Raw genomic sequence first — 26,459 nt, 5'->3', positions numbered from 1 at the left:
ATGGACTATCAATCACCTATGACTTTCTCCTCCTCTGTCGCTTCCAACTGATATGATCCCAACTTACATAAAAAATTCTTGTTGTTAGTCCTTAAATGCATGACCTTGCACTTTGCACTATTACATTTCATTCCATTTCTATTACTCCAGTTTGCAAAGTCCTCCAGATCTTTTTGTATGATATTCCAGTCCTCCTCTGTATTGGCAATACCTCCCAACTTTGTGACATCAGCAAATTTTATTAGCACACTCCCACTTTTTGTGCCAAGGTCATTACTGAAAATGTTAAATAAGATTTGTCCCAAAACCAAACCCTGAGGAACTCCACTAATAACCTCTCTCCAGCCTGACAGTTCACCTTTCAGTATGACCAGTTGTAGTCTCCCCTTTAAACAGTTCCTTATCCATCTTTCAATTCTCATATTAATCCTAATCTTCTCTAATTTAAATAATAATTTCTCATGTAGAACTGTATCAAATACCTTACTGAAATCCAGGTAGATTAGATCTACTTCCTTCGCTTTGTACAAAACATCAGTCATCTTCTCAAAGAAAGAGATCAGGTTGGTCTGGCATGTTTCCCTCTATTGTCCTTAACTATTTTCTCTTTCAAAATTTGATCTTGCATACAACTGAGGTCAAACTAATGGGCTTGTAGTTTCCTGGATTACTTTTCCCCCTTTCTTATAAATAGGCACTAGATTAGTAATTCTCTAGTCATGAGTACGACCTCTAAGTTTTTACAGATTCATTACAAATCTTTTCTATTGGGCTTGCAATTTCATGTGAAGAAAACTGGCCAATAAACTACTTTGGTTTTCGGCCAATTTTTAGGATTTTTTGTAATTTCAGCCATTCTTGCTACTTGGTTGAACATGAAATGACTTCACTCCATGCTATATTTAAAGAATCAAAAATATTTACCCCAGAAATGAAAAGGACTTATGATGACAGAAAGATTTTTCTTTATTTATACCTTAACAAAAAATGCAACAGGTCACATTTCCTGCTTTTATCTTTATTGCCTCCTCCTGACACACTGAGTCTTACCTGTCACAGCTGGAGCAGAGAAAGATGAGGAAAGTAAGGAATAAGAGTGTTGTCACAGCTGCCAAACTTCCCCATACAACGACGTGAAGTTGTCCACTGCTTAGGAAACCACCGTCAGGTCCCATGATATTATCAGGACCTGGTGTCACTTAAGGATGAGGGATTAATCCTTGGAGAATGCTGGCATCTGGGGTGAAAGCACCTTCTCTTTCTGCAAAGGAAACAGCATATTTAGAAATTGTTATGGATTTTGAAGATAGACTGACAATTACAGCTCTGGCAAAAGAGATCTTCAAATACAATCTACAAAACTAAAGACTAAACGTGCTCAGCTTTTAGAAAACCTGACCTATGAGAAAAGGTTAAAAAAACTGGGCATGTTTAATTTTGAGAAAAGACTGAGACCTGATAACAGTCTTTAAATATGTTAACAGCTGTTATAAAGAGGACAGTGATCAATTGTGCTCCATGTCCACTGATGGTAGGAGAAGAATAACGGGCCTACTATGCAGCAAGAGAAATTTATGTTAGACATTAGGTAAAACTTTCTAACCATATGGGTAGTTAAACTCTAGAATACGCTTCCAAGGGAGATTGTGGAATCCCCATCACTGGAGATTTTTAAGAACAGGTTGGACAAATCTCTGTCAAAGATGGTCTAGGTTTACTTGGTCTGGCCTCAGTGCAGGGGGCTTGATTTGATGACCTCTCGAGGTTCTTTCCAGCCCGATAATTCTATGATTCTATGAAAAATTGTTCCAAATACAGGAAGACTAACAAAAATACATCTTCATTAAATTCCTGATACTAACACAGAAAAAACCCTGTCAAATCTTAATAGAAATTTTCAAATATCAACAACCTTCACATAGATGAAAGTAGTGCAATATCTCAGTACTTGTATTTTGGGGAAAATAACTCCAAATATCAGTTGTCAGGTACCAGAGCAGTCCATTCTGCATCTATATTTGTTAATAATGATTTTAATAAGTGCGTTTTCAAACGGAACTAAAAATTCTGCACAGTTAGCAAGACAAAAAATGGTTTAATATAGAGCCTTCTCTCTCCCCAGCTCTCAGTGTCTGCTGCCTGCATGTGACCGTCTACTGAATGACTAAACCTGTGTGCATACCTGGTTTTTTGGTTGAACTGAAAAATAATTTAAAAAACTGTTTCAGCTCAACCCAAAATTATAATTTTTCAGCAAACAGAAAGTAAAAAATATTTGGTTTCTGGTTGAATGAAATGTTTTGTTTGTCCTGAAATGACACATTTCATTTGGCTTGAGATTTCTAATTACTTTTATTTTTAAACAAAATTGAAGTAAAATTTTAAATGAAAGTCACTTTCAATCAAAAAGTCAAAACATTTAATTTAAAAAATGTCAAAACAAAATGTTTTACCTTTTGAAATTTCTATTTTTTTTCTGACAGAAGCCATTCAATGAATTTGACATGAATTCGCAACCCAAACCTGCATTTTTCAGTGAAAAAAGGTTTTGTCTGAAAAATTTTGCCCAGCTTTAATAATGTCAAACAAGCAAGGTAAATCTTTAAATGGAATAGCATAAAACACTTTCCTGCAGAGGGATTATAATTAGACTTAATTTTCTCTATGTGAAACACTATTACTTTTATTAGACTGCCCTGGGCTCAAGAATAATAAAACTGAATTCAAAATGAGTTTTCAGCGGAGTAGAATACTACCAAGAATAACAAATGAAAAGAGATGAGATGGCTTTTTTCCCCAACTACCTGAATCAACACAACTTCTGCTACACAAGAACCTATAAATCAAATTATTTTGTTCACTGCAGCAGCCCTTGAGACACAGTTCAGTCTAATGCCACTTGAACATTGTAAAGTTTTTCATTGATATTCAAAGTAGTGCTTTTTTTTTTTTTTAAATGGAATACATTGTGCCTCATAAGGCAAAATAAGAGAAGCCAGGCTTTTCTTCTGTGTTGTTGGAAAGATCATTTTCATCATAATTTCGAAATAGGATATGCAGTGTTAATTACAACAGAGTTCAAGATCAGGAAACATGCAGATGAGAGACAACCGTTAGCAAATGGGCAATGATGTTTCTCTGTGAGAGTGAAAAACATAATAATCAAGAATAAGGGCTGGATGTAGTTCAGTGAAAAATTGAGAATTGATCCCATCTTATAAGTATGTCCTCAGCAGCAGTGCACTCTTTAGTTGCAATCTCAATTAGCTACTAAACTACGGCTCTGCAAAACCACACTATTATGCCAGTGCAGAACTCTTAAGCAATGATTCATCTCCCAGAAAAGGCCATTCACATAAAAGGAAAAATACTACATGGGTTAGAAAGATCAGAGCAGCAGAAGGAACACAGGCTAGGAAGGGAGACTGCATTGCACATTGTCCTGGTAAAACCCACATAAAAAGGGGCTTCGCCCTACGTGGACTGAGCTGCAGAACCCATTGCTCCAACCAACGTGAATATTCATGTATTCAAATTGTGCACAACCAGAGGAATAGCAAAAACCCCATGGACACCGTCTTTTATAAAGACAAGGTGTGGTTGAGAACCCATCCAGCTTTCCTGCCTAAGATGGTCTTCCAGTTCCATTATAATCAGGATATCTTCCTCCCCGTGTTTTTTCCAAAACCGCACGGGTCGAAGGAGGAGCGGAGATGGCACTCGCTGGACGTGAGACGAGCCCTGGCCTACTACATCGAGAGGACACGGCCGTTCCGGAAGTTGACGCAGCTGTTCGTGGCAGTGGCGGACCGGATGAAGGGCTCACCTGTCTCCACTCAGCGCATCTCTGCCTGGATCACCGCCTGCATCAGGTGTTGCTACGAGCAGGCGAAGGTGCCACTTCCAGGAGCTGTTTCAGTGCACTCAACCAGAGCTCAAGCCTTGTCGGTGGCCTTCCTGGAACGAGTGCCCCTGCAGGACATCTACAAAGCAGCTATCTGGTCGTCAGTGCACATCTTCACGTCCCACTACGCCATCGTGCAGCAGGCGAGAGAGGACGCGGGATTCGGCAGGGCCATGATGATGAGGTCAGCTCACCGATGACTCCTACCCACCTCCAAGGTATGGCTATTTAATCACCTATATTTGAATGGAGATGAGCAATCACTTGAAGTAGGAAACAGGGTTACTTACCAGTAACTGTTGTTCTTTGAGATGTGTTGCTCATATCCATTCCACACCCAGCCTCCATCCCCACTGTTGGAGTCGGCAGAAAGAAGGGACTGAGGACCTGCAGGGCTGGTGGCGCCTCATGTACCGCAGCATGAGCGCGGTACTCCAGGGGGCGTGTAAACCGACCGTACGGTGTCTGCTAAGGGGAAAAAAGTTCCGGGAACCAGTGCACGATGGTGTGCACTCACCTATATTGGAATGGATATGAGCAACACATATCGAAGAACAACAGTTACTGGTAAGTAACCCTGTTTTTCTGCCACTACCTTTCCACAAGGAACAAAGGCTGTCTTCATCAAAGGCTCAAGCTTGCTATGTCTTAGGAGACCCAAAAGAAATAACTCTTCCTGAGATCACTGATGACCACCAATGGATGTGGCTCCCTGTACAGAGAGAGAGTGCCCTCAAATACAGTAGAAATTATTGGGTGGCCAGGTAGCAAAGGGCCAGCACAAGGGGACTTGACATTTCTTTACACATGATGGAGCACAGCTCTGTGGTGACTTTCTTCCTAGAATGTGTTTATTCAGGACATGCTAAGTGGGTTGGGTCTGGCATTGGGGCTGCGGCCGAGACTGACGCTTCGAGGCCTGGGGGGTGTAAAGTCCCAAGGACCGGAGCGAAGCTCACGAGTCTTTTAAAGCATGCAGCTTCTCGTCTGTTTTGTCTGAGAATAGGCCTGCCCCATCGAAGGGCAGGTTCTGGATGGACTGCTGCACCTCCTGGGACAGGCCGGATGACTGCAGCCATGAACACCACCGTCTGGCTATTGCAGAGGCCATGGCTCTGCTAGCGGTGTCCGCAGCGTCACTGGCGGTTTGCAACGCTGCCCCTGCCACTATGACGCCCTCTTCCAGGACCGTGGTGAAGTCCGCCGCCTGGTTCTGGGGCAACCCCTCTGCGAACCTCCTCCTTGAGTTCCATAGGTTCAAGTTTTAATGACCTAGGAGGGCCTGATGGTTTGCTATCCTCAGCTGACAGGCCCCAGTGGAATAGACTTCTTGGACGAACAAGTCAAGTTTTTTATTTTCCTTGTTCTTAGGCGTGGTGCCCGGGCCACCTTGCCTGTCTTTTTGGTTGGCTGCATCAACCACCAGGGTCCCCGGGGCTGGGTAGGTGTACAAGAATTCAAACCCCTCTGCTGGCACATAGTACTTTTTCTCGGTGCCTTTAGAGGTGGGGGCAACCGAAGCAGGGGTTTGCCAGAGAGCCTTGGCCAATTTAAGGACTCTCTCATGTACAGGTAGGGCCACTCTTGATGGTCCTGCTGGCCCAATCAACCCAAAGATGGGGTCCTCCTCCTCGGAGAGCTCCTTAAGTTCGATATTCAAGTTATTGGCCACACTTTTAAGGAGCACTTGGTGGGCCCTGAAATCAGGGAGGGGTGGCCTGTGGTCCCTGGAGGCCGCCTCATCAGGGGAAGAGGAGGAGGATTGTGGAAGGGGCCCTGCGGAGGGTCCCTCCTCAGGGTCCGATTCTTCCTCCGAGGAATGGCCCTTAGCTTGTTGGCTAGGTGGGGGGGGGGGGCACCAGCTGTGCTACTGAAGATGGGACAGATACAGCACCTTGCCCCACCTGCGTCTCAGTATGGCTATTGCCAGGGCCCTTGCAGCCACCCCGGTGCCGGCATCGGTGCTGGCTGTGGGGTGTCATGGCGGGGCTTGCCCTTGCAGGACCTGGAGCCACTGGAGCGGTGCCGATGGTGTCTGCGGCTTCTGCTCGTCTTCGGCAGGGACCTGCCTCTCAACGACCCCGACAAGGTTGAGGAGCGTCGGTGCGGTCGCGAATGGTGCCGATGGGCAGATGCGCGGCTTGATGAGCTGGAGGAAGACCTCCGTCTCGGTGCCAAGGATTTCCGGCGCCGTTTTCCCTTCAGGGACCAGGAGCGGTGCCGCCCATGCCGCCTCAGTGCCGAGCCTGACTCCGAGGATTGCAATCGGCGACCTGTCAAGGTGGCCTGTACCATTGGTGCTGGGTCCTTCGGCACCGGGATCTGCGCTGGGGATCGGGACCAGTGCCGTGGAGGCAAAGGGCTCGGTGTCGGGGTCCAGGAGAAGGAGCTGCGCACACTGTGCGAGGAAGACCTGGATCGACGCCACCTCGAACGCGATGCCTCCGGTGCCGTGGACCGTCCTCGGTGCCGTGGTGAGGAGGAGCTCGATGACTCGTAGTCAGAGCTATGAAGGGCGCTGCCACGCTCTACACTCTCTGGCTGTCTGGAAGGAGACTTCGCCCCTGACGGGGGTCTCGACCATCCACCTGAGGCAGCCAGCACGGGTTTACCCCAGGACACCGGTCCCTGAGCCGTCGGCAGAGAGGGGGACGGAGGCGTAGGCATGGCCATTAAGGCGCATGCCGCGTGGAATGCCTCCAGTGTCGACAGTCTTTGCAAGGGCGCTCCCCCACCCCCAGGAGTCAGGAGAGGCTCCCTGCGTGGAGATGCAGGCGCCGGAGCAAGCTCAACAGGCTGTGGCTGGTGCATCTCCTGGCTCGACCCGGCCGCATAGGCAATGCGGGGGAGCCCTGGCACTTGGTGCCCTGGCGTCTTCCTTTCTTGGGCGCTAGAAACTGGCGGCGACGGGTCGATTCTGGTGCCAGAACGCGCCGGTTCAGAGTCCGGGTGGAATGCTGCTTCCATCAAAATAGCCTTCAGCCGGATATCTCTCTCTTTTTGAGTCCGCGGCTTGAAGGCTTTTCAGATTTTACATCTGTCCCGACGATGCTGCTCCCCCAAGCATTTAAGGCAGTGATAGTGGGGGTCACTTACAGGCAGAGGTTTGCTGCAAGCGGCACAGGATTTAAAACCAGGAGAGCCGGGCATGGCCTGGCCCTAAGCCCCTAAGGGTGCTTCTATTCTAAATCGAACTATCTACACTTAACAAACACTTAACTCTAACTACTCAACTATTTAACAGCCAAAAAAGTTCATAAGGGGAATGCTACTTGCTAAAAGGCAAGAGGCAAGACGTTCCAGCAACCATCATGGTGGAAAGAAGGAACTGAGGGCCCGCAGGGTCGGCGCTGCCTCATGTACCGTGGCATGAGTGCAGTACTCCAGGGGGCACCTAAGCTGACCCTACGGGGTCTGCTAAGGGGAAAAAAGTTCTGGGAACCAGTGCACGGTGGCTTGAACTCACCTATATTGGAATGGATATGAGCAATCACTCGAAGTAGAAAGGAAACTTTCAAGTTTTCAAGATTATGAAAGGGGTCAATAAATCTGATAAGAGATACATTTTTCATAAGAGCAAGGGTTTCAAACACTAGGGGACATATTACCATTCTTATCATTTTGAGGTTAAGGAGATAATTCGCATAGGGCTTGGTCCTGCTCCTGTTAAAATCAATGACAAAAGTCCCACTGACTTCAGTGGTGCAGGTTCTAGCCTACAAAGACATTCCAAAAGGGCCTGATTTTCCTCTAACTTACAACAGTGTAAATACAGAGAAACTCTGAAGTCAATGAAATTACAATGATTTAAAACCAGTGGGAGAGGAAAATCAGGCCCATAAAGGGGAATAAATACACAGAATATACCACTAGGGCAGTGGTTCTTAACCTTTCCAAACTACTGTACCCTGAAGCCTGAGTCCCACCCCCACGGGGCTGAGGCATGTAACTTAGTTTCATGGCGCCCCTGTGGCTCCAGGCAATTGCCTTTCTTGCCACCCCCAATACCAGCTCTGCACTTGCGACCCCTCTAAAACTGTCACAACCCCCAGGTTAAGAAACACTGCTGACTAGGGGATTCATATTTACTCTGTTCAATTGCAACACATTTATCTTGGAAGGAAAAGGGTATTGAGAGAAAGTTATACAAAATATAAGGCAGATAAAGTTGATAAAGTGGGTGAACTTCAAAGAAGAGCAACAGAAGTTATCATGGCCCTAGAAAGCCTAACTTTGAGGTGGAGTTTAATATTTCTAACTTGGCCATGACAAGAAAGTGGAGACAACCTACAAATATTTAAAAGCTTTGAATACAAAAGGATGGTGAAGTGTTAGTGTGATACACATGGATATAACTAAAAGCAAGAGAATTAAACTGAGATAGGAAAAAATTAGGCTGAATGTCCAAAAATAATTATCTGATGGTGAGGAGTATTAGGCTCTGGAACAGTCTGAAAAGGAAAGTGGTGGAATACTCATTAAAACACAAGATAATATACTGAAGGAAAAAACAGAACTGGCGCAAAATTTTTGCTGGAAACTTTTGATGAAAAATGTTTTTTTGACTGAATCAAAAATTTTCAAATCTTTTTATTTGGGAGTTTTTTGATAAATTTTATTTATATGAATTTTATTTCATTTTATTTTTCAATTTTCCCCTTTTTTCCTTTTTCCCTTACTGGAAAAAAAAGAGACAAAAATAAAAAGAGGAAAGAAAGTGGGAATTAAAACGTGGAAAAACTATTTCCCTCAACTTTCTCTTCTTTTTTATTCTAGCTTTTCCTCCTTTTCTTCCACTGGATGAGGGAAAAACAAAAAAAAAAAGAAAATGTGAGAAAAAAATGTTGCATCTCCTACCCCCCTTCATTATTCTCCCTCTTCCTTTTTATGCACGGGAAAAAAGAGGAGAAAGCAAACAACTGTTTCATATATTTGCATTTGGACTTTTCCAATGAAAACGCTAAAATTTCAGTATTTTTTTTTTGAATGAAACAAAAGCTGTAAATTTTATTTGACATTTTTCATGGACATTAAATATGATTTTTCAACCAGCCTCAGGGAACAATCCTGCATGACCCCAAGAAAATGGAATTGATTATGTAACATCTAAGGGCAAATATGGCAGGAAAGGTGCCTTTTCCTATTCTACAATTATATTCTAAAATTGCTGGCCTTGCTAGCAAAGTTAATATCTGAGTTGAGGAGAGTGATAACAGAGTCTGAGGCATGGAACAAAGAGGACCACAGGAAGATTATAGACTTTGAAAAAATCGGTAGAGCACTAGAAATTTACGGAATAAGCAGGAACTGAAAGCAACTAGGAGATTTAAAAAAAGAGAGATCAGAGAGAGTGAGTGAAGGCAGATATTTGTTTAAATGTCTGCCGTTTAAGAGTGATGAGCAAGAATGAAGCTAGAAAAGAGAAATCCTACTGGGCAGAAGATAAATTGAGAAGAGAAGATGGCGAAGGACAGAAACTGGAGTCATTCTACTGTGGAAGAATCACAGTAAAGCTTTCACCAAGAATGAAAAGGAAGAGGTGACTACTGGAGACACTAGTTACTTGTTCACAGTGCTTATGAAGAATAAAGTGATTATGAAACCCTACAGAACAAAAGCCAGCACAGCCAAAAGGTCAGTGTGACATTATGATGTGGCCAGTTGTCAATTTTAGTTTTTAAAACATTGGGGTTGAGATCACAGCAGTGAAAAGGGCCTAGAACCCTTTCAACATATTTACTTTATATAGGGTGTGTGTGTGTGTATAACCACCACTAAAATATACCCAGTTGCATGTATATAGATTAAATTCCACATACTTTTAGTGATACTGATAAACCACTAGAGGGCTGCTCCTACTTTCTAAAATGTCATTAAAACTACTTGAATGAAACACAGCTTTTTCATTCAGTTGAATGTACATGGCATTACACATTATGGTAATTTAGAGTTATTAAGAGAATGGGGGTAAATATGGTGATGAGTACAGTAGGGAAACTTAACTAGCTTACTACATAATATTAAAAAACAATGGTTTTAACTGAAAATATTATGTCATAGACTCAGAAACTTTAAGGTCAGAAGGAACCATCATGACCAGCTAGTCTGACCTCCTGCACATTGCAGGCCACAGAACCTCTCCCACCCACTCCTGTAATAAATCTGTAACTTCTGGCTGAGTTACTGAAGTCCCTAAATCATTATTTAAAGACTTCAAGTTACAGAGAATCCACCATTTATACAAGTGTAAAATTGCAAGTGGCCATGCTGCAGAGAAAGGTGAAAAATCCCCAGGATCTCTGCCAATCTGACCAGGGAGAAAATTCTTTCCCAACTCCAAATTTGGCAATCAGTTGGATCCAGAGCATGTCAGCAAGACACCTGGGAAAGAATTCCCTGTAGTAACTCAGAGCTCTCCTCTGGCAGCTGGGGATATTTGCTACTAGCAGTCGCAGATGGGTCACATGCCAACGTAGGCAGTCTCGTCATACCATCCTTTCTATAAACTGATCAAGTTCAGTCTTGAAGCCACTTAGGTTTTTTGCCCCCCACTGTTCCCCATAGAAGGCTATTTCAGACCTGCACTCCCCTGATAGTTAAAAAGCCTTCATCTAATTTCAAGCCTGAACTTGTTGATGACCCATTTGTTCTTGTATCCACATCCGTGCTTAAGTTAAATAACTCATCTCCCTCCCTGATATTTATTCCTCTGATGTATTTATAGAGAGCAATCATATCTCCCCTGAGCCTTTGTCTGCTTAGGTTAAACAAGCCATGCTCCTTGAGTCTTCTCTCAAAAGACAAGTTTTCCACTCTCCTGATCATTCTAATAGCCCTTCTCTACACCTGTTCCAGTTTGAATTCATCGTTCTTAAACATGGGAGACCAGAATTGCACATGGTATTCCAGATGAGGTCTCACCAGTGCCTGGTATAACGGTACTAATGCTTCCCTGTCTCTACTGGAAATACCTCGCCTGATGCATCCTAGGACTCCATTTTTCTCGGCTGCATCACATTGGTTGATCACAGGATGACTATGGGCTATCAATCACCTATGACTTTCTCCTCCTCTGTCGCTTCCAACTGATATGATCCCAACTTACATAAAAAATTCTTGTTGTTAGTCCTTAAATGCATGACCTTGCACTTTGCACTATTACATTTCATCCCATTCATATTACTCCAGTCTACAAGGTCATCCAGATCTTCTTGTATGATATTCTCTGTATTGGAAATACCTCCCAACTTTGTGTCATCCGCAAATTTTATTAACACACTCTTATTGTTTGTGCCAAGGTCAGTAATAAAAATGTTAAATAAGATTGGTCCCAAGAAAGATCCCTGAGACGCACCATTAGTAACCTTTCTCCAGCACAACAGTTCACCTTTCAGTATGACCTGTTGTAATCTCTCCTTTAACCAGTTCCTTATCCATCTTTAATTCTCATTAATCCCCGTCTTCTCCAATTTAACTAATAGATCTACTGCATTCCTTTTGTCTAAAAATCAGTTATCTTCTCAAAGAAGGAAAGCAAGTTGGTCTGGCATGATCTACCTTTTGTAAAACCATGTTGTATTTTATCTCAATTACCATTCACCTCTATGACCTTAATTACTTTCTCTTTCAAAACTTGTTCCAACACCTTGCATACAATTGAGGGTAAACTAACAGGTCTGTAGTTTCCTGAATCACTTTTTGCCCCCTTTCTTAAAAATAAGACCTATATTAGCAATTCTTCAGTCATATGGTATGACCCCTGAGTTTACAGATTCATTAAAAATCATTGCTATTGGACTTGCAACTTCATGTGCAGTTCATTTAATATTCTTGGATGGAGATTATCTGGGTCCCCTCATTAGGTCCCATTAAGGTGTTTGAGTTTTACTTCCATCTTGGATGTGGTAATTTCTACGTCCGTATCATCGTTGCCATTAGCCACCCTGCTCCTACTTCTAAGATCTTCATTAGCTTAATTAAAAACTGAGACAAAGTATTTGTTTAGGAGTTGGGCCTTGCTTAGATAACTTTTAATCTCCATCCCATCCACAGTGCTTAGTGGTCCCACTTCTTCTTTCCTTGTTTTCTTCTTATTTATATGGTTAAAGAATCTTTCACTATTGATTTGAATTCCCTTTGCAAGGTCCAGCTCTGCTTGGCTTTTGGCTGTTCTCACTTCATTCTACACTTTCTGACCTCCAAGAGGTAGCTTTCCTTGCTGATCCCTCCCATCTTCCATTCCTTGTAGGCTTTCTGCTTTCTCTTAAAATAAGAGAAATTTCACTTGGGGAAATAATGTTGCAAATGATGAACTGGACATTAAGGTGTTAATACAGTTAGTCTGAACTGTGAAAGTTTCCCTTGTGGAGTTTAAATCAAACCCTTAATAGCAAGGATTTTAGAAAAACTGCAAAACACAGCTTTAAAAAGAAACTTAGCTGCAAGTTTAGCTATGGAACCGCCAGCGGCCACTCAACAATCTCTAACTATTTTTAAGTTTGTGTTTCTTAAGGATTAGTGGCTGCTTCTAAAGGAAATGTTTTACTATGCTGCCCCCTGGTGTTTATTTGTTCTAGAAGGAAGGTATTTTTCTTTGCTATTTAATTCTCATCATCTTTGCTCATGTGATTATGCTTCAGTGCTGAATATTATCAGAGTTGCTAAAAATGGAGATGTATATGCAGTCTTTCAACTGCTTGGCTTCAAAATCCTATTACTGTCTCCAAAAGATCGCCAGTCTTCATTACTTTGACCTGTATATAGAAATACCATTGAAATACTCCTAGGACATGAAAAAGGCAATACCTGACTAAGTTAAAAAGCAACAGATTTAAAACAGGTAATTTTTGGTGGATAACTCATTGACTGGATATTATTGAGCTAGAGCCAGTGTTTCTCAACCTGGGGGTTGTGACAGTTTTAACTCAGAGCTTGAAGAAAGGCAATTGCTGGATATTACATTAGACCAGGCTTCAGGGGTACAGTAGTTTGGAAAGGTTAAGAATCACTGAGACCATTTTGAAAAATCTGTGAAAAACGTTTTAGACTGCAAGATATTTTTTAGATTGTACTTTTTTCAGAGAAAGAACTGTAAGTTGAACTGTACTTAGAAAGCTTATAGCACACTGTGGGTGATACCAAATTATAAATAATAAAGATGAGGATAAGGCATATGGGTAGGAAGGAACTTGCAGTTACACTTGGTAGGATAAAATGTTAATGGCTAGTGATGCTCACACTTCAAAACCAATGGTCTACAGCATCTGGGAAGTAATTATATCCCCATACACCCAGTCCTGTCCTTTAATAGCATTGCACATTATGGGAATTTTCATCTACTTCTTTAAGTATCAGGTATAAGCCACTGAAGAAACCTATATACAACTAACCGCAACGCATACAGGCAATTTCTCAAAGATACACTTGAACAGACAATCTTACCTCCAACCTCAATAAGACTGAGACATCTTACTATTAAAGATGCCTTTACTGTCAGAGTGAATAATGAGTTATTTCCATCTAAAATAATTCTGAAGTTGGTGTTCAAGTTGCATGATTTAGCAAAGTTGGATGTGTGCAATGTGGGTGGTTATATGGTGAAGGTGAAAAGGAGTATGATGGGGTGTACCAACCCTCCGCTGGCCAGGAAGGGGTTAATGAGAGCCTATGGACTCAATCAGCCCTACCCTGCTACACCTGTAGTAAGTGTCCAGACGAGAGGGAGGAGCTAACGGGACTGACCCTGGCTCTGTTGGGGGCTGACTGGGAAGGAGAGCAGATCTCTGTCTCTCACTCAGTGCCTGGCTGAAGCCAGGGAACTGAGTTGGACTGTTGGCGGACACAGCCTCCTGTGTAGGCCTGAAGCAGGGAGCCCAGGACAGCGTTCCCTGCAAGAGACAGACCCTGAGTTGAAAGGCAGGGACTGGTCAAGGATGTGGATGGATGACCCTCCTTTTTGAGTTTGTGATATTTGTTTTTGAATTTTGATACCCCAGAAGGGGAGGAACTCTAGTGTAACTTAGTCAGAGGGCTAAGCTACCACAGCACCAGACCATTCTGGAGGTGGCTGCTGACGGTTGAACAGAGAGGGAAAATAAGGCAGGATGAATAGTGTTGTGGTGGGCACAAAGGGATGATGTGGAAGCTGACCACAGGGACTTTGTTGGGAGTTGAAGAATCTGAGTACTTGTGGGTTTTACGAGGCTTGGAGACTAAGTCATGAAATGCGGTTGGAGAGGGCTGCCTTGATTTTCAGTGATTGCATTGATAGGAAATTTCTAAGTTTGTGTGGCAGAAAACTAGAGATGAGCCTAAGCTGCAAAGTTTGGATCTAGATCTTGATTTCATTGAAGCCTGGGAATATCTGGATCTGGGTTTCTGATCTAGGCTCCTTTCAAACTTAAATTCTACAAGTCAAATGGACACTTAAAATACATTTTTTCACCTCACAGTTACAGTTGCTATGTTACAGTGAGGTTGGTGTCTGAGCTCTGGGAATAAACCAAAAGTTTTATTCCACTTGAATGTGAACAGGAATCTTTTCTACTTATTTTTTCAAAGTAGACATCTGTCTCAAAAACTATCCAACCACATCAATGGAATGCTATGCAATATGAATGTTCGTTCACTGCATAAAGCTACATCTCTGCAGGAAAAGATGTATCTGAATGTTTAGCTAAACAAATAATTAAACTAACTGAAATATTTGTTGGTGCTGAATCAAACATGCATCAGCCATGGCCACATGGTGGCAGAATAATATCATTTTAGCTGTTGAGCAGAGAGGCATACAATGAGATTTTGCACATTCCCATCACATTTTAATTCAGCCTCTTATGTCTGCTTTTGGTCCCTTACAATTGCTTCATTAAACTCCAGCTATAAGCCATCTAGACTAACACTACAAACCAATTTCCAAAAAAAAAAAAAAAAGGGGTGGGATGGGGGTGGTAAGGCAGGAAAAGCGGATGGTTGCACCTTTCAGTGATTTTCTTTATGAATTATAAATAAATCAAATTTGTTTTGAAAAACTAAACTACTCTGAAGTCCTGGATAACAACAGCACACTGGGGTATGACAGCTCAGAGAACTGGAGTTTAGAATTAACTGGATAAGATGATGGGTTAACAATGGGATATGAAGGTTTTTAGCTGTAGGTCACCACTCTGAATGTGGCCCACATCAGGACTGTCCAAAAGTCAATATAATCAGATAGTAGTTTAAGACAACATTGGATTAATGATGCTATTTTGTGTGTTCATTTTACAGACTTGCTATCAGTGGAATTTAAAAACAACACAGGAGCAGAAAAGACATGTTGACCTAATAGTAATTCCAGATTTTTTCTTCTTATTGCAACACTGATGCCTTATCTTCCTGATGTACAATAACTGAGCACACAAAACAGATCTTCTCAGAGGTGCATTCCGTTCACTGGATCTTTATAGGAAACTTAGGTTACATTGATCATCTTTTCCAGAGAGCTCATTCTTTAAACTGAAGGCAAAACTGAACCATCGCTAGCTATAGTAATGTCTCTAGTACCTTTCCATATTTTTGGGCCTTTCTGTATGAACTGTACATAAGAAGCCATCCAGCAGTGACCTTGGAAACTCCTGCTATCACCTGACAGACCAGAATACACACCAAACTTCCCCATGTATTACAAAGACCCAGTTTGTTTTGTCACTGCTGAGGGTACTGCTGACTCACTGTTCCCTTTCCAGAATCACTGCGCAACCCCTTCGGCATGTGTATTGTGCTAATAACTGATGACATCATGAAGGCCAAGGTATTTAATGACTATTTTACTTCAGTCTTCACTAAAAATAACGAGCAGATACTCAAAGCAATTAATATTAACAACAAGGGAGAAGGAACAAGCCAAAACAGGTAAAGAAGAGGTTAAAGATATTTAAATAAATTAGATGTATTTAAGTTAGCAGGGCCAGATTAAATTCATTTCAGGGTATTTAAGGAACTAGCTGAAACAATCTTGGAACAAATTCCAGAGGGGTAGCCGTGTTAGTCTGTATACAGCAAAAACAACGAGAGTCCTGTAGCACTTTAAAGACTAACAAATTTAATTTCCGCAGGCATAACTTTGCTTCTGACGAAGTGGGTTACAGCCCACGAAAGCTTATGCCTGCAGAAATTAAATGTGTTAGTCTTTAAAGTGCTACAGGACTCTCGTTAATCTTGGAACAGTTAGCTATTATCGTAAAAAACCTCATGGAGGACAGGTTTGGTTCCAGAGGATTGAAGGAGGACAAATATAGCACTTATCTTTTAAAAGGGGAACAAAGAGGACCAAATATAGTACTTATCTTTTAAAAGGGGAACAATTACAGACCAATCAGCCTAACTTCAATACTTGGAAAGATATGGGAACAAATTATTAAACAATCAATTTATAAACACATAGAGGATAACAGGGTTATGAGGAATAGCCACCACGGATCTGTCAAGAACAAATGCCAAATCAACCAAATCAAACCATGACAAACTAACCTAATTTCCTTCTTTGACCGGCTTACTGGCCTAGCAGATATGGGAGAGACATGATATATTGATTTTAATGAGTCTTCTGACACAGTCCCAAATGACAGTCTGATAAGCAAACTAGGGAAATGCAGTCTAGATGAAATTAGCATGAGGAAGCTGCACAACTGGTTGAAAAATCATACTCAAACCGTAGTTATCAATGATTCACTATCAAACTGGGAGAGCTTATCTAGTGGGGTCCTGTAGGGAAACAGTCTGGGTCCAGCACTATTCTATATTTTAATTAATGACTTGGATAATGGAGTGGAGAGGATACCTATAAAACTTGTGGATGACACCAAGCTGGGAGTGGTTACAAGAATCTTGGAGAACAGGATTCGAATTCAAAACAACCTTAACAAATTAGAGAATTGGTCTGAAATCAGCAAGATGAAATTCAAAAAAGAAAAGTGCAAAGTATACACCTACAGAGGAGCAATCAAATGCATAATTACAAAATGGGAAATACTTGGCTAGGTGGTAATGGTGCTGAAAAGGATCTGGGGTTATAATAGGTCACAAATTGAATGAGAGTCATCACTGTGATGCGGTTAAGAAAAAGGCTAATATCATTCTAGGGCATGGGAGACATATGCAAGACACAAGATGTAATGTCCCACCCACATAGTTGAAGTATAGTGTCCAGTTTTGGACACCACACTTCAAGAAAGACGTGAACAAACCGGAGAGAATCCAGAGGAAAGCAACAAAAATGATGAAAAGTTTAGAAAACCTGACCTCTGAGGAAAGATTAAAAAAACTGGGCATGTATAATCTTGAGAAAAGAAGACAGAGGAGAGAACTGATAAGTCTTCAAATAAATTAAGGGCTGTTATAAAGAGGACAGTGATCAGTTGTCCTCCTTGTCCATTGAAGGTAGGACAAGAAGTAATGGCTTATTCGGCAGCAAGGGAGAGTTAGATTAAATATTAGGAAAAGCTTCCTAACTATAAGGACAATAAAGCTCTGGAATAGCCTTCGAAGGGAGGTTGTGGAATCACTGTCTTCAAGGGTTTTTGAGAACAGATAGACAAATACTTGTCAGGGATCCTTTAGGTATACTGGATTCTGCTTCAGCATGGGAGGATGGACTAGATGATCTCTTCAGATCCCTTCCAGCCCTACATTTCTATGATTCTAACTGTGCTTTTAAAAAACTAGTTATTAAAACAATTTTATGCCTTTTTATTTATTTTCTGCATTTGTTTCAACTTCTGTGCATGTGTAGATTCTTATACAGTAACCAACACAAAAATGGATTATCCAGTGTCAGTTTTGCCAGTTTCCAGTCAATTTCACTTTCAGATTTCTATGTGCTAACAATCTTGCAATGTTTGGGCTTCAAACAATGCAAAAGGATGTTCATTTTGGGAAAGAATACAGTGCAACCTTCTCACTCCTCAAAAACCCCCACATCACCCATCAAAACCCTTCTCCTATTACACTTTTTTTAAGTCTCACAAAAAGCTTTCCATTAGTATTTAGATCTTTGAATTTACAAAATTTAAAGTTGCTTGGCTTGATGGTATCTATTTAATGAGAACAAATAAAGACAAAAATTGCTTCTCAAGAATTGTTACAGTAACCAGATGTTAACATAATTAAGGCCCACTCTTGCAAGTCTTCCACACATGACACTGATGAGAATTCTATATGCAGAGGAGTTGCACGACTGGGCCTGTTTTGGTACTTGAATAAAACTGACTGGAACTGACTGCCATTATCAAGCTGCACTAGAATGCTAGGTTATATAAGAACATGACTTGCAGATAGTTGGTGTGTTTCCAATCATCAAAATATCACAGCTCTGCTTTGCAAAGCCATTCTGATAGATGCAGTATATAGAGGTTCTAGTCTCTCCAATAGCCTGTTATGTCTGCTATGTAAAAAAATCCTAACCAGTTTCTCTCTCCTTCGATTGCTGTCCACCAGCAATGGGACTCAAAAAAGTGGTGGAAAGACAACATATCTTGTACCAGCTTCATGGCTGTTTCTGGTCCCCTGCTCTCTGGTATATATTGCCATGGTATCCTTTCTGAGTCCATTCTTGACATGTGTCCAAACCATCACAGTTGTCTTTCTTGAATCTTCTGTAACAGCATTATTTCTTGCTTTAGTATCAGGGCATGGGCAGCCTGGGCTAAGGGTTAGCAGCAGTGGGCTGAGGATCCAAGGTCCAGGAGCCAATTACCAGGAACCAGGTCAAACCTGGAACACAAGGAAATTGGAGTCGAGTGATAAACTGGAGGGTTGGAACCAAGAGACAGGTGTCAGGAGGCAGGCAGAGTCAGGTTAGCAGGAGGTCAGGATTGGGTGACAGTACTGGAGGGCAGGAACCAGGGGGGCAGTTACCAAGAGTCAGGATATCAGGGCGTCAGGATCAGAAGGCAAGAACAGTTAAATACCAGCAAAGCAGTACATGGCAGGGTGAAGCCCAATTGTTCAGACAACTTCCTGCTTCCTCGTCTGGCTTAAATAGGGGTTGCAGCACAATCAGGAGCCTTGTAGTTCTCCCAACCAGCGCACAGAGGCTGGGCTTGTGCCCCAGTTGGGCTTCGTGGGCCCTGGTTCCAGCCACTGCTTGTCAGCTGCTGGGTGGAGGACTGGAGTTTGATGACTCGCATGGACCCTGGCTCAAGGCTTGCAGGGTCTAACACCTAATCATTTTATCATCTCATTTTTTATTTTCTTGAAACTCTCAGTATACCCCTCAGCCAGTTCATTTCTGCAGTCAAAATCTTTTGTTCAATGGCTTTCCTCATACTCCAGCATTCCAACCTGTACAGCAGTATCAGCATGACAACTGTCTGATCTACACTGATTTTGTTTTTATCAAAATGTCTTTAGCCTTCCAGATCTTGAACAGTTTTCCAAATGCTGTAGCAGTCAGTCCAATTCCTCTTTTTATGTCATCTTCAAAATTCCCATTCTTTGTCAAGTGTACATAAATCATTTGCTAGAGTTAATATAAAAGCAGATTTAGGTGTAGATTTTCAAAGTGACTAGAGATTTGGGGTACCTCAATTTTTAGATGCTCAAAGCTGAAGGGGCCTCACTATCAAAGTGCTGAGTGCCAGCCCTCTGAACATCAGTCCTTTTTAAGGGGACTCAAGATGGGCCAAAAGTTAAAGAAAGCAAAATCATATTTGGGCCTTAAATGCTTTTAAAAAAATACAAAAACCAAGCCTCGGTGAAATCTTGTGTCTATGGCATTACAGAAGAATTCAAAATTGGCTTTGGCTCAATAAATGCTGACCTGCCAACATACCCAAATTCACCCTGTGAGAGATTTGTGCTCTCCCAAAAAGTGGAAATCTGGTGTTTCCATGGGCAATCTAGCAAGGAAGCATTAGAAAAATGAAAACAAGGGACATAATCTGCCAGAACCGTGGATAGGCCATTGAGAGCAAACAGCTTCTCTACTTGTTAGGATGCAACAAGCTTATTTTTATTTAAAATTCAAAGCATATATACAATGTTCAATGAAATGTCAGAACTGTCACTGCAGAGGCTACATAAGTTACATTTCTCCTGTCATCCTGTTCTTTGTCAAAGTAAATGAAGCATGCAGGGTGAACCTGTGCTCGTCCGTCTGTCTCTCACATGCAACGCACACACGCGTATCCTCCACCCTCAATGGCACAGAACTTGAATATACCAGAAACTGCTGTTACATCTTGTTGGGTTAAATTCCACCCACACTCCCTCTTTTCCCCTCTTCTCTTCACTGTTCTGTCTTCCGGATACTTCTCATTCAAACATGAAGTTGTAATCCAGTATTAGAAAAAACAAACCTTCACAATCCCACTTGTGTCTCTAACTGCTGTCTCTTTTCTCTCCTCTCCTCTGCTTCTGTGTACACTGCCTCAAACAAGTGGCCTCTTGTGGCCAAGAATCTCTGTCTTTTAATTCTCTTTGACGCCCCTCCAATCTGGTTTTTCTTTACTTTTCTCCACTGAAAGTGCTCTCACCAAAACCTTTGTCTTCACCGCTAAAAAAGGTATTTTTTTAAACTTCTGGCTAACTATTTTTACCTCAGGAAAGCTCACACAAGTTATAGTAAAAACAAGGCACTATACTTGTACCAAAACTAGATGAGGTCAACCCCAGGTAGGTGGTGGAGTGTGGACCTTGCCTTTACCTTGAGGTAAAAAAAATACACCATTTTTTTAGCAGTGAAGACGTGGCCAAAAATCTGCTGTCAGAGAGTCAAGATAATGGCCCTTTTCCCATCATTCTTCCCACCACCTTTGCTATTGTCAGTGTTTCCTTCTTGGGCTTCTTTTCTCAGGGCCCTCCTGATTTTTATCTTTGCAAACCCCTTCTGAGTGCTCTTCAAGGATCTCTTTAAGGCCGCCACCTTTCTCCTGTCAGAGACTCCCAGGGCTCCATCCTAGGTCCATTGCTCTTTTTCATTCTACTCTCTCCCCCCATCCCCTGAATCACCTCATTTACTCCAGCACTAAAGACTCCCAAATCTATTTCTCAGCGCTTATTCATCCCCTCCAGCATTCCCTACTTACCCAAGGTCCAATCACTTTTCTCCACTTGTCTCAGATGCTTCTATCTCAAGGTCAACTTATCCACAGATGAACTTATCTTTCCTTTTAAATTCTCTCCTTTACTCCCCTTCTCTGTTACTGTCAGCACTACCATTCATTCTGTGCAGGTTCAGCCTTTTCTTTTTACCCCTCACATCCAGATTCTCGCCAGATCTTTCTGTGTGCTACAGTTGAACATCTCTCACATTTGCCCCCTCCTTTTCAGCTCAGGAAGCAGTATGTTAGTCTAGGAGACTCTAGGCCTCAATTACCTCTTAGCCTGACCAATGCATCTTCTTGCCTTCCACTCTCCATCTTTCCTCATTCCAGTTCATCCAAGGCACTGCTGCAAAAATCATCATCCTCCCTCCCTCCCTGCTCTGGCTTCTTTAATTTCATCTGTAGCTGCTACTTACTTGCCACTTCAGTTTACGTTGCCCCTCCTCCTTTCAACATACACCATCTCTGCATTTAGTTGTATCTTAGCCCTCATCCCTTCCATTGAGACATTTTGGAAAGCTGGGGAAACCCAAAACAGACAAAACCAATTTAAATTGTTTCTTTCTAAAACCAAATTACAGAGGTAAATTTAGAGACATGGGGGTTGGGAAGCTCTCAGGAAAGTGAACAAAGAAGGTTAGAAACTAAAAGTGCATTGCCACTGTTGCCCTCACAGCTTTAAAGCATACTGTGAAATGAAAACCAGACTTGCAAATGAATGTGCATCTGCATGCAATCACATGCATATATTTGCCCATGTCTCACTCATACAATACAGGCATCATCCAGGGTGTGTGCACATCACCACTGAGGTGTATAACTATCCACGTGCCAATAGCTGATCTGTATTCACATAAATCAGGCATGCACAAATGCGTGCAATTGCATGTATATGACTTTTAAAATCAGGTCCTAAATGTCCAGCTTTCTGAAGGATGTATTATTGTGAAATAACTTACTTAGCACTTAAATAATGCTTTAAGGGTTTAAAGCATTGTACAAATATTTAACGAGTTAATCTCACAAATTCACTGCAGGGTTGGAAAGTAGTATTATCCCTATTCTTACAAATGGGAAAACTGAGGCAGAAAAATTAAGTGACTTATTCAGTTGTCATCATTACAAATCTGTTCTTCAAAAAAAGAAAAAAATGATACACACCAGTCTTTCAACTGTAGCGCCCCAGTTTGGTCTAGATAAACTGACAAGATGCTCAAGAAGAAGCTGACAATCAAGGCTCTATAAAAGGGATTATAATAGCAATAACACACATTATTTACTCCAGGCTTTACCAGCTGTATAATGACTAGCTAGAGGGTTAAGGGAACATAGCATTATCTAATGAGTGACCATGCCAAACATTACAGGCTAATTATAGTATATTATTCTCTTTCACCCCTCCCCCATGCCAATAATCCATATTGCTTTCTGGCTTCAATGAGGTAATTAGACCACTATTATCTCATGCTTTAAAATGTGTAGAAATGAAAGCTCTCTTTGTGAAATGTTTTCCAGTTTGACACTATGATTTCTAATTGCCCATACTTCCAGGAAAAGTAGAGCTATTTCATACTAAAAATAACCTATTTACAATAGCACTTTGCTGTACATAACTGTGCCATCCGAGTTTATTTTTTAATCTATGTGTACTATGTTCATGTTTGTTCATACATTCCTAGTTCAGAACAGAACATTGTGATCTCCTGTATTATATCTGCCATAGAACACACCCAAAATAATTCCTAGAACCTCTTTTAGAAAAACATCCAATTTTGATTTAAAAATTGTCAGGATGTAGAAACAACAATGACACTTGGTAAATTGTTCCAAGGATTAATTACTTTCCCTGTTAAAAATGTATGCTTTCTTTCCAATCTAAATTTGTCTAGCTTTAACCTCTAGCCATTGGATCATGTTAAACCTTTCTCTGCTGGATTGAAGAGCCCATTATTAAGTATTTGTTCCCCATGTAGGTACTTAATCAAGTCACCCTTAACCTTATCTTTGTTAAGATAAACAGTTGGAGCTCATTGAGTCTGTCACTATAAGGCAGGTTTTCTAAACCTTTTAATCATTCTCATGGCTCTTCGTTGAACCTTCTCAAATTTATCAATGTCCTTCCTGATTGTGGGCACCAGAACTGGACAGAGTATTCCAGCAGCACTTGCACCAGTGCCAAATACAAAGGTAAAATAATCACTCCATTCCTACCTGAGAATATCGTTTTGCATCTAAGCACTGTATTAGACCTTTCGGTCACAGAATCATGCTGGGAGTTCATGTTCAGATGATTAGTCACCACACCCCCAAATGTTTTTCAGACTCACTGCTCCCTAGGATAGTTTCCTGTCCTGTAAGTACGGCCTACATTCTTTGTTCCTAGACGTACATGTTTATATTTAGCCATATTAAAATGCATATTCTTTTTTTACAAGCAGATTACCAAGAGATCCAGATTGCTCTGTATCAGCGACCTGCCTTCTTTCATTATTTCAATGGGGTTTAAAATAAGTCATAAAACATGATAAAAGACCTTTTAAAATATACTGTTGACTCATATTGCATAGTATCTTAAAGTGAACACACTGGAGTTTAAAACATACTAATGTGTGTACTCTCTGCTACATTTTACATGTATCTTTTTCCCTATGGGTGTCACATTATTAGAAGACCCCTGTCCATTGACTGAAACTTCATCTCTTTTGGGATCTGATCTCTAGTCTCCTGACAAATATACTCCTCCAGGATATCCTGTGCTATCAAATATGGCACATGACAGTCTGTGTCTGACAATTTTCTGGAGACCACCGAGGAATATTTGTGGATTTTAAATTTAGAGGATTCTGAGAGGGGGAAAAAGTCCAATGGCTTCCAACTCTACTTTGATGCAAATGTCTGTCCAGCATGTGGCTGCAGTTAAAAACAAACACAGCCCTTCTGCTTATCCCCAACAAAACATGACCAAACAAAAAACAGGGTGCTCGGTTGTATTAAAAAACTCAAAGGCCCAAAAGTGACTAGTGATTTTTGGGTGCCTAATTTGACACTTTGAAGAAGGGCTGATATTCAGGAAGTGCTGTGCACCTACTCTCTGAATATCAGGCCCTTTTACTGTGTCTCAAATTGGGCTCCCAAAAATGGGGGAACTCAGAGTCACTAGTCACTTCTGAACACTTGATTCAAAAGTACAGAACACATTCTAATGACAATATATTGAATAATGGTGCACCCTCATACAGACCACTATAAAATACTGGTGACTGAAAAGCTTCAGAGAAGTGCAGCAATGGCTAGATGTCTGATGTGGATTACATGAAGAGGGATTGTAATGTTTAGGATTATTTAGATTTGACAAAAGATGTGTCAGAGAGGATTTAACTGAGGTAGTGTCTTGTAATACAAGAATAAGAGGTCACTCACTTGGGATACTGACTGGCAAATGTGAAAGAATAAAAATTCACACTATAGTCCACTTTATGTATTCAGTCTTTATACTTCAGGCTCAGGCTTTCCTTTATCGAAATCCGCTGACTCTATCAAGTTATTTTTAACATCTGGCAACATCTGGGTTCCATTGTGCAAGGCCCTGTACATACACAGAGACAGTCCCTGTCCCAAGGAGCTTAGACAGAAAAAGAGTGGGAGAAAGGATGTTTAATTATCCCATTTTTTTTAAAAGGGGAACTAAGGCACAAAGTCACTGAGGAAATCTGGTAGAGCTCGGAATTGAACCCAGATCTCCAGAGTCCTAACCCTTTTGTTTTTACTTCAAGACCATTCTTTTCTCTTCTGAGTTCTCATAAGCACAGTTAATTTTGCTCTTCAAACATTATCAAGTATTTGATTGGGATCACAATGCCTCTAGCAGCACATTGCACTGGAATCAAAATACAAATAAGGTTTACATTAAAACATTAAATGATCTTTACATTAAAATGTATTAAGACAAAATATTGTACAGTGAGCTGGAAATCAGATACTTTGGATTCTGTTGCCACTTCTGTAAAATAGCTTCTGTCTGGACTTTAAATCACAGAATCTCTGTGAAAACTGAGGATAACAAAACAAAACCTCTGAGTGAGGTGAGAGTTAATGGTTTAATGTTTGCAAAACGCTTAGAGATTCCTAGATTAAGGGTGCTATAGAAATGCCAAATACTAATTTAATAATTATAGTTAATTGATTTAATCCCAATTGACCGCCTTGGGTGACATTGGTCAAAATGAGGAGCACACAATTGAAAGTCTGTCTGGTTTGGGCAGCACTGATATATGGGCTTCTTTCATGGATTCTGGGGCACTGTTGCTGATATATATTTTGTGTATACAGCTTTAAGAAACTTGATTAACCCTCCTGAAAGACATGGTGTTTTGCCAGATTTCATATCCCTTATAGTTTTTTTCTCTGAAAGGGCCCTCAACTCTCCTTAGCACCTCACAGGATCAAGCTCTCATTTTATTTTTCTTCATTTCTTTTTATCGTCATCTTTAACTCTAGCATAACGTCACCCCTTCCATGTTACTGAAGGGCTGGGTGAAGAAAGAGGAATGGACTCTGACATGCTAAAACGTCCTATGAATTACACCTCCCAAGTCTGGCTAACATTCAATACTGTTTGACATACTACATTTCTGAGTCTAAACAATGAAGTGTAATGTAAGAAAATAAGCTCAACTGTTTGAAATGTTTTCAATTTCCTGGCACTGTTTACAGATAATTTTTTGGCTTTCCTGCTGTGAAAAGGGAAATGTAAATTCTACTCTCTGTCCCAGTGGACTGAGGTAGTGAAAGCTAATCTTTAGTCCTGTGGGAATGATTTGCAAGCAGGGTTTTCCCACTATAATGCTACACTTCAAACACGATTATAACATCTAATGAACTGCAACTAATGTAATTTTGAAAATCTTCACAGCTAATGAAAAACAAGTCTTTTCCCTCCAGATTTCATTGGGATATTTTGTTTATACACTATGGAAAAAAGACTCTCCGTAAGGCAATGTATGAAAACTTAGTTTTCAATTTTTGTAAACTCAATCGTCTGACATTTTTCTCCAGATCTTTCCTGACACCAGGAAATTCACAAATCATGAATGGATCTGTGGTTAAGAACCATGCTAGGAATATCTGCATAAGAAAATGGTCTTCACAAAGAAAATAATGTCACTTGTTATTCAAAGATAAATATTTAACTTACCTGTCATGGACTAGCACTTTATCATCTGCAGATATGTGTAAAAAGGATCATTTCTTTCAATAGGATCAAATTCTGCCCTCATATGAACATATTGCTCTCCTGGACGCTAATAAAGGCCAAACACATTTGCCTGAATGCAGAAGTATGCCCGCAGCTTGAGATCTTTAATTTGAAAATGAACAGCCTAGTGACTGAAAATGCCAGTTTTCTTTCTTCAGCCTTCACTCTTCTCACTGGCTATCAGCAATGATTCTGCCCCAATTTAAGTTTATTGTAG

At 41.1% G+C, this 26,459-nt stretch overlaps 1 protein-coding gene across 1 annotated transcript in view; it reads right to left on the bottom strand.

The window, feature by feature from the left end:
• The window catches only part of PAG1 (phosphoprotein membrane anchor with glycosphingolipid microdomains 1), a 90,588-nt gene that overhangs the window by 20,984 nt on the left and 43,145 nt on the right, over nt 1-26,459 (bottom strand). Inside the window, exon 3 of the mRNA XM_067553569.1 lies at nt 1,051-1,261. Within this exon, the coding sequence (XP_067409670.1) occupies nt 1,051-1,175 (125 nt within the window). The 5' untranslated portion in view covers nt 1,176-1,261. The remainder of the gene's footprint in view (nt 1-1,050; nt 1,262-26,459) is intronic.

This window comes from Emydura macquarii, unplaced genomic scaffold (genome assembly GCF_026122565.2).
Source record: "Emydura macquarii macquarii isolate MOO-44397 ecotype Brisbane River unplaced genomic scaffold, CSIRO-AGI_Emac_v2 contig_1477, whole genome shotgun sequence".
Taxonomy (NCBI): domain Eukaryota; kingdom Metazoa; phylum Chordata; order Testudines; family Chelidae; genus Emydura; species Emydura macquarii.
The sequence above is the reverse complement of the archived record's forward strand: the minus strand, read 5'-3'. Positions and strand labels throughout refer to the sequence as shown.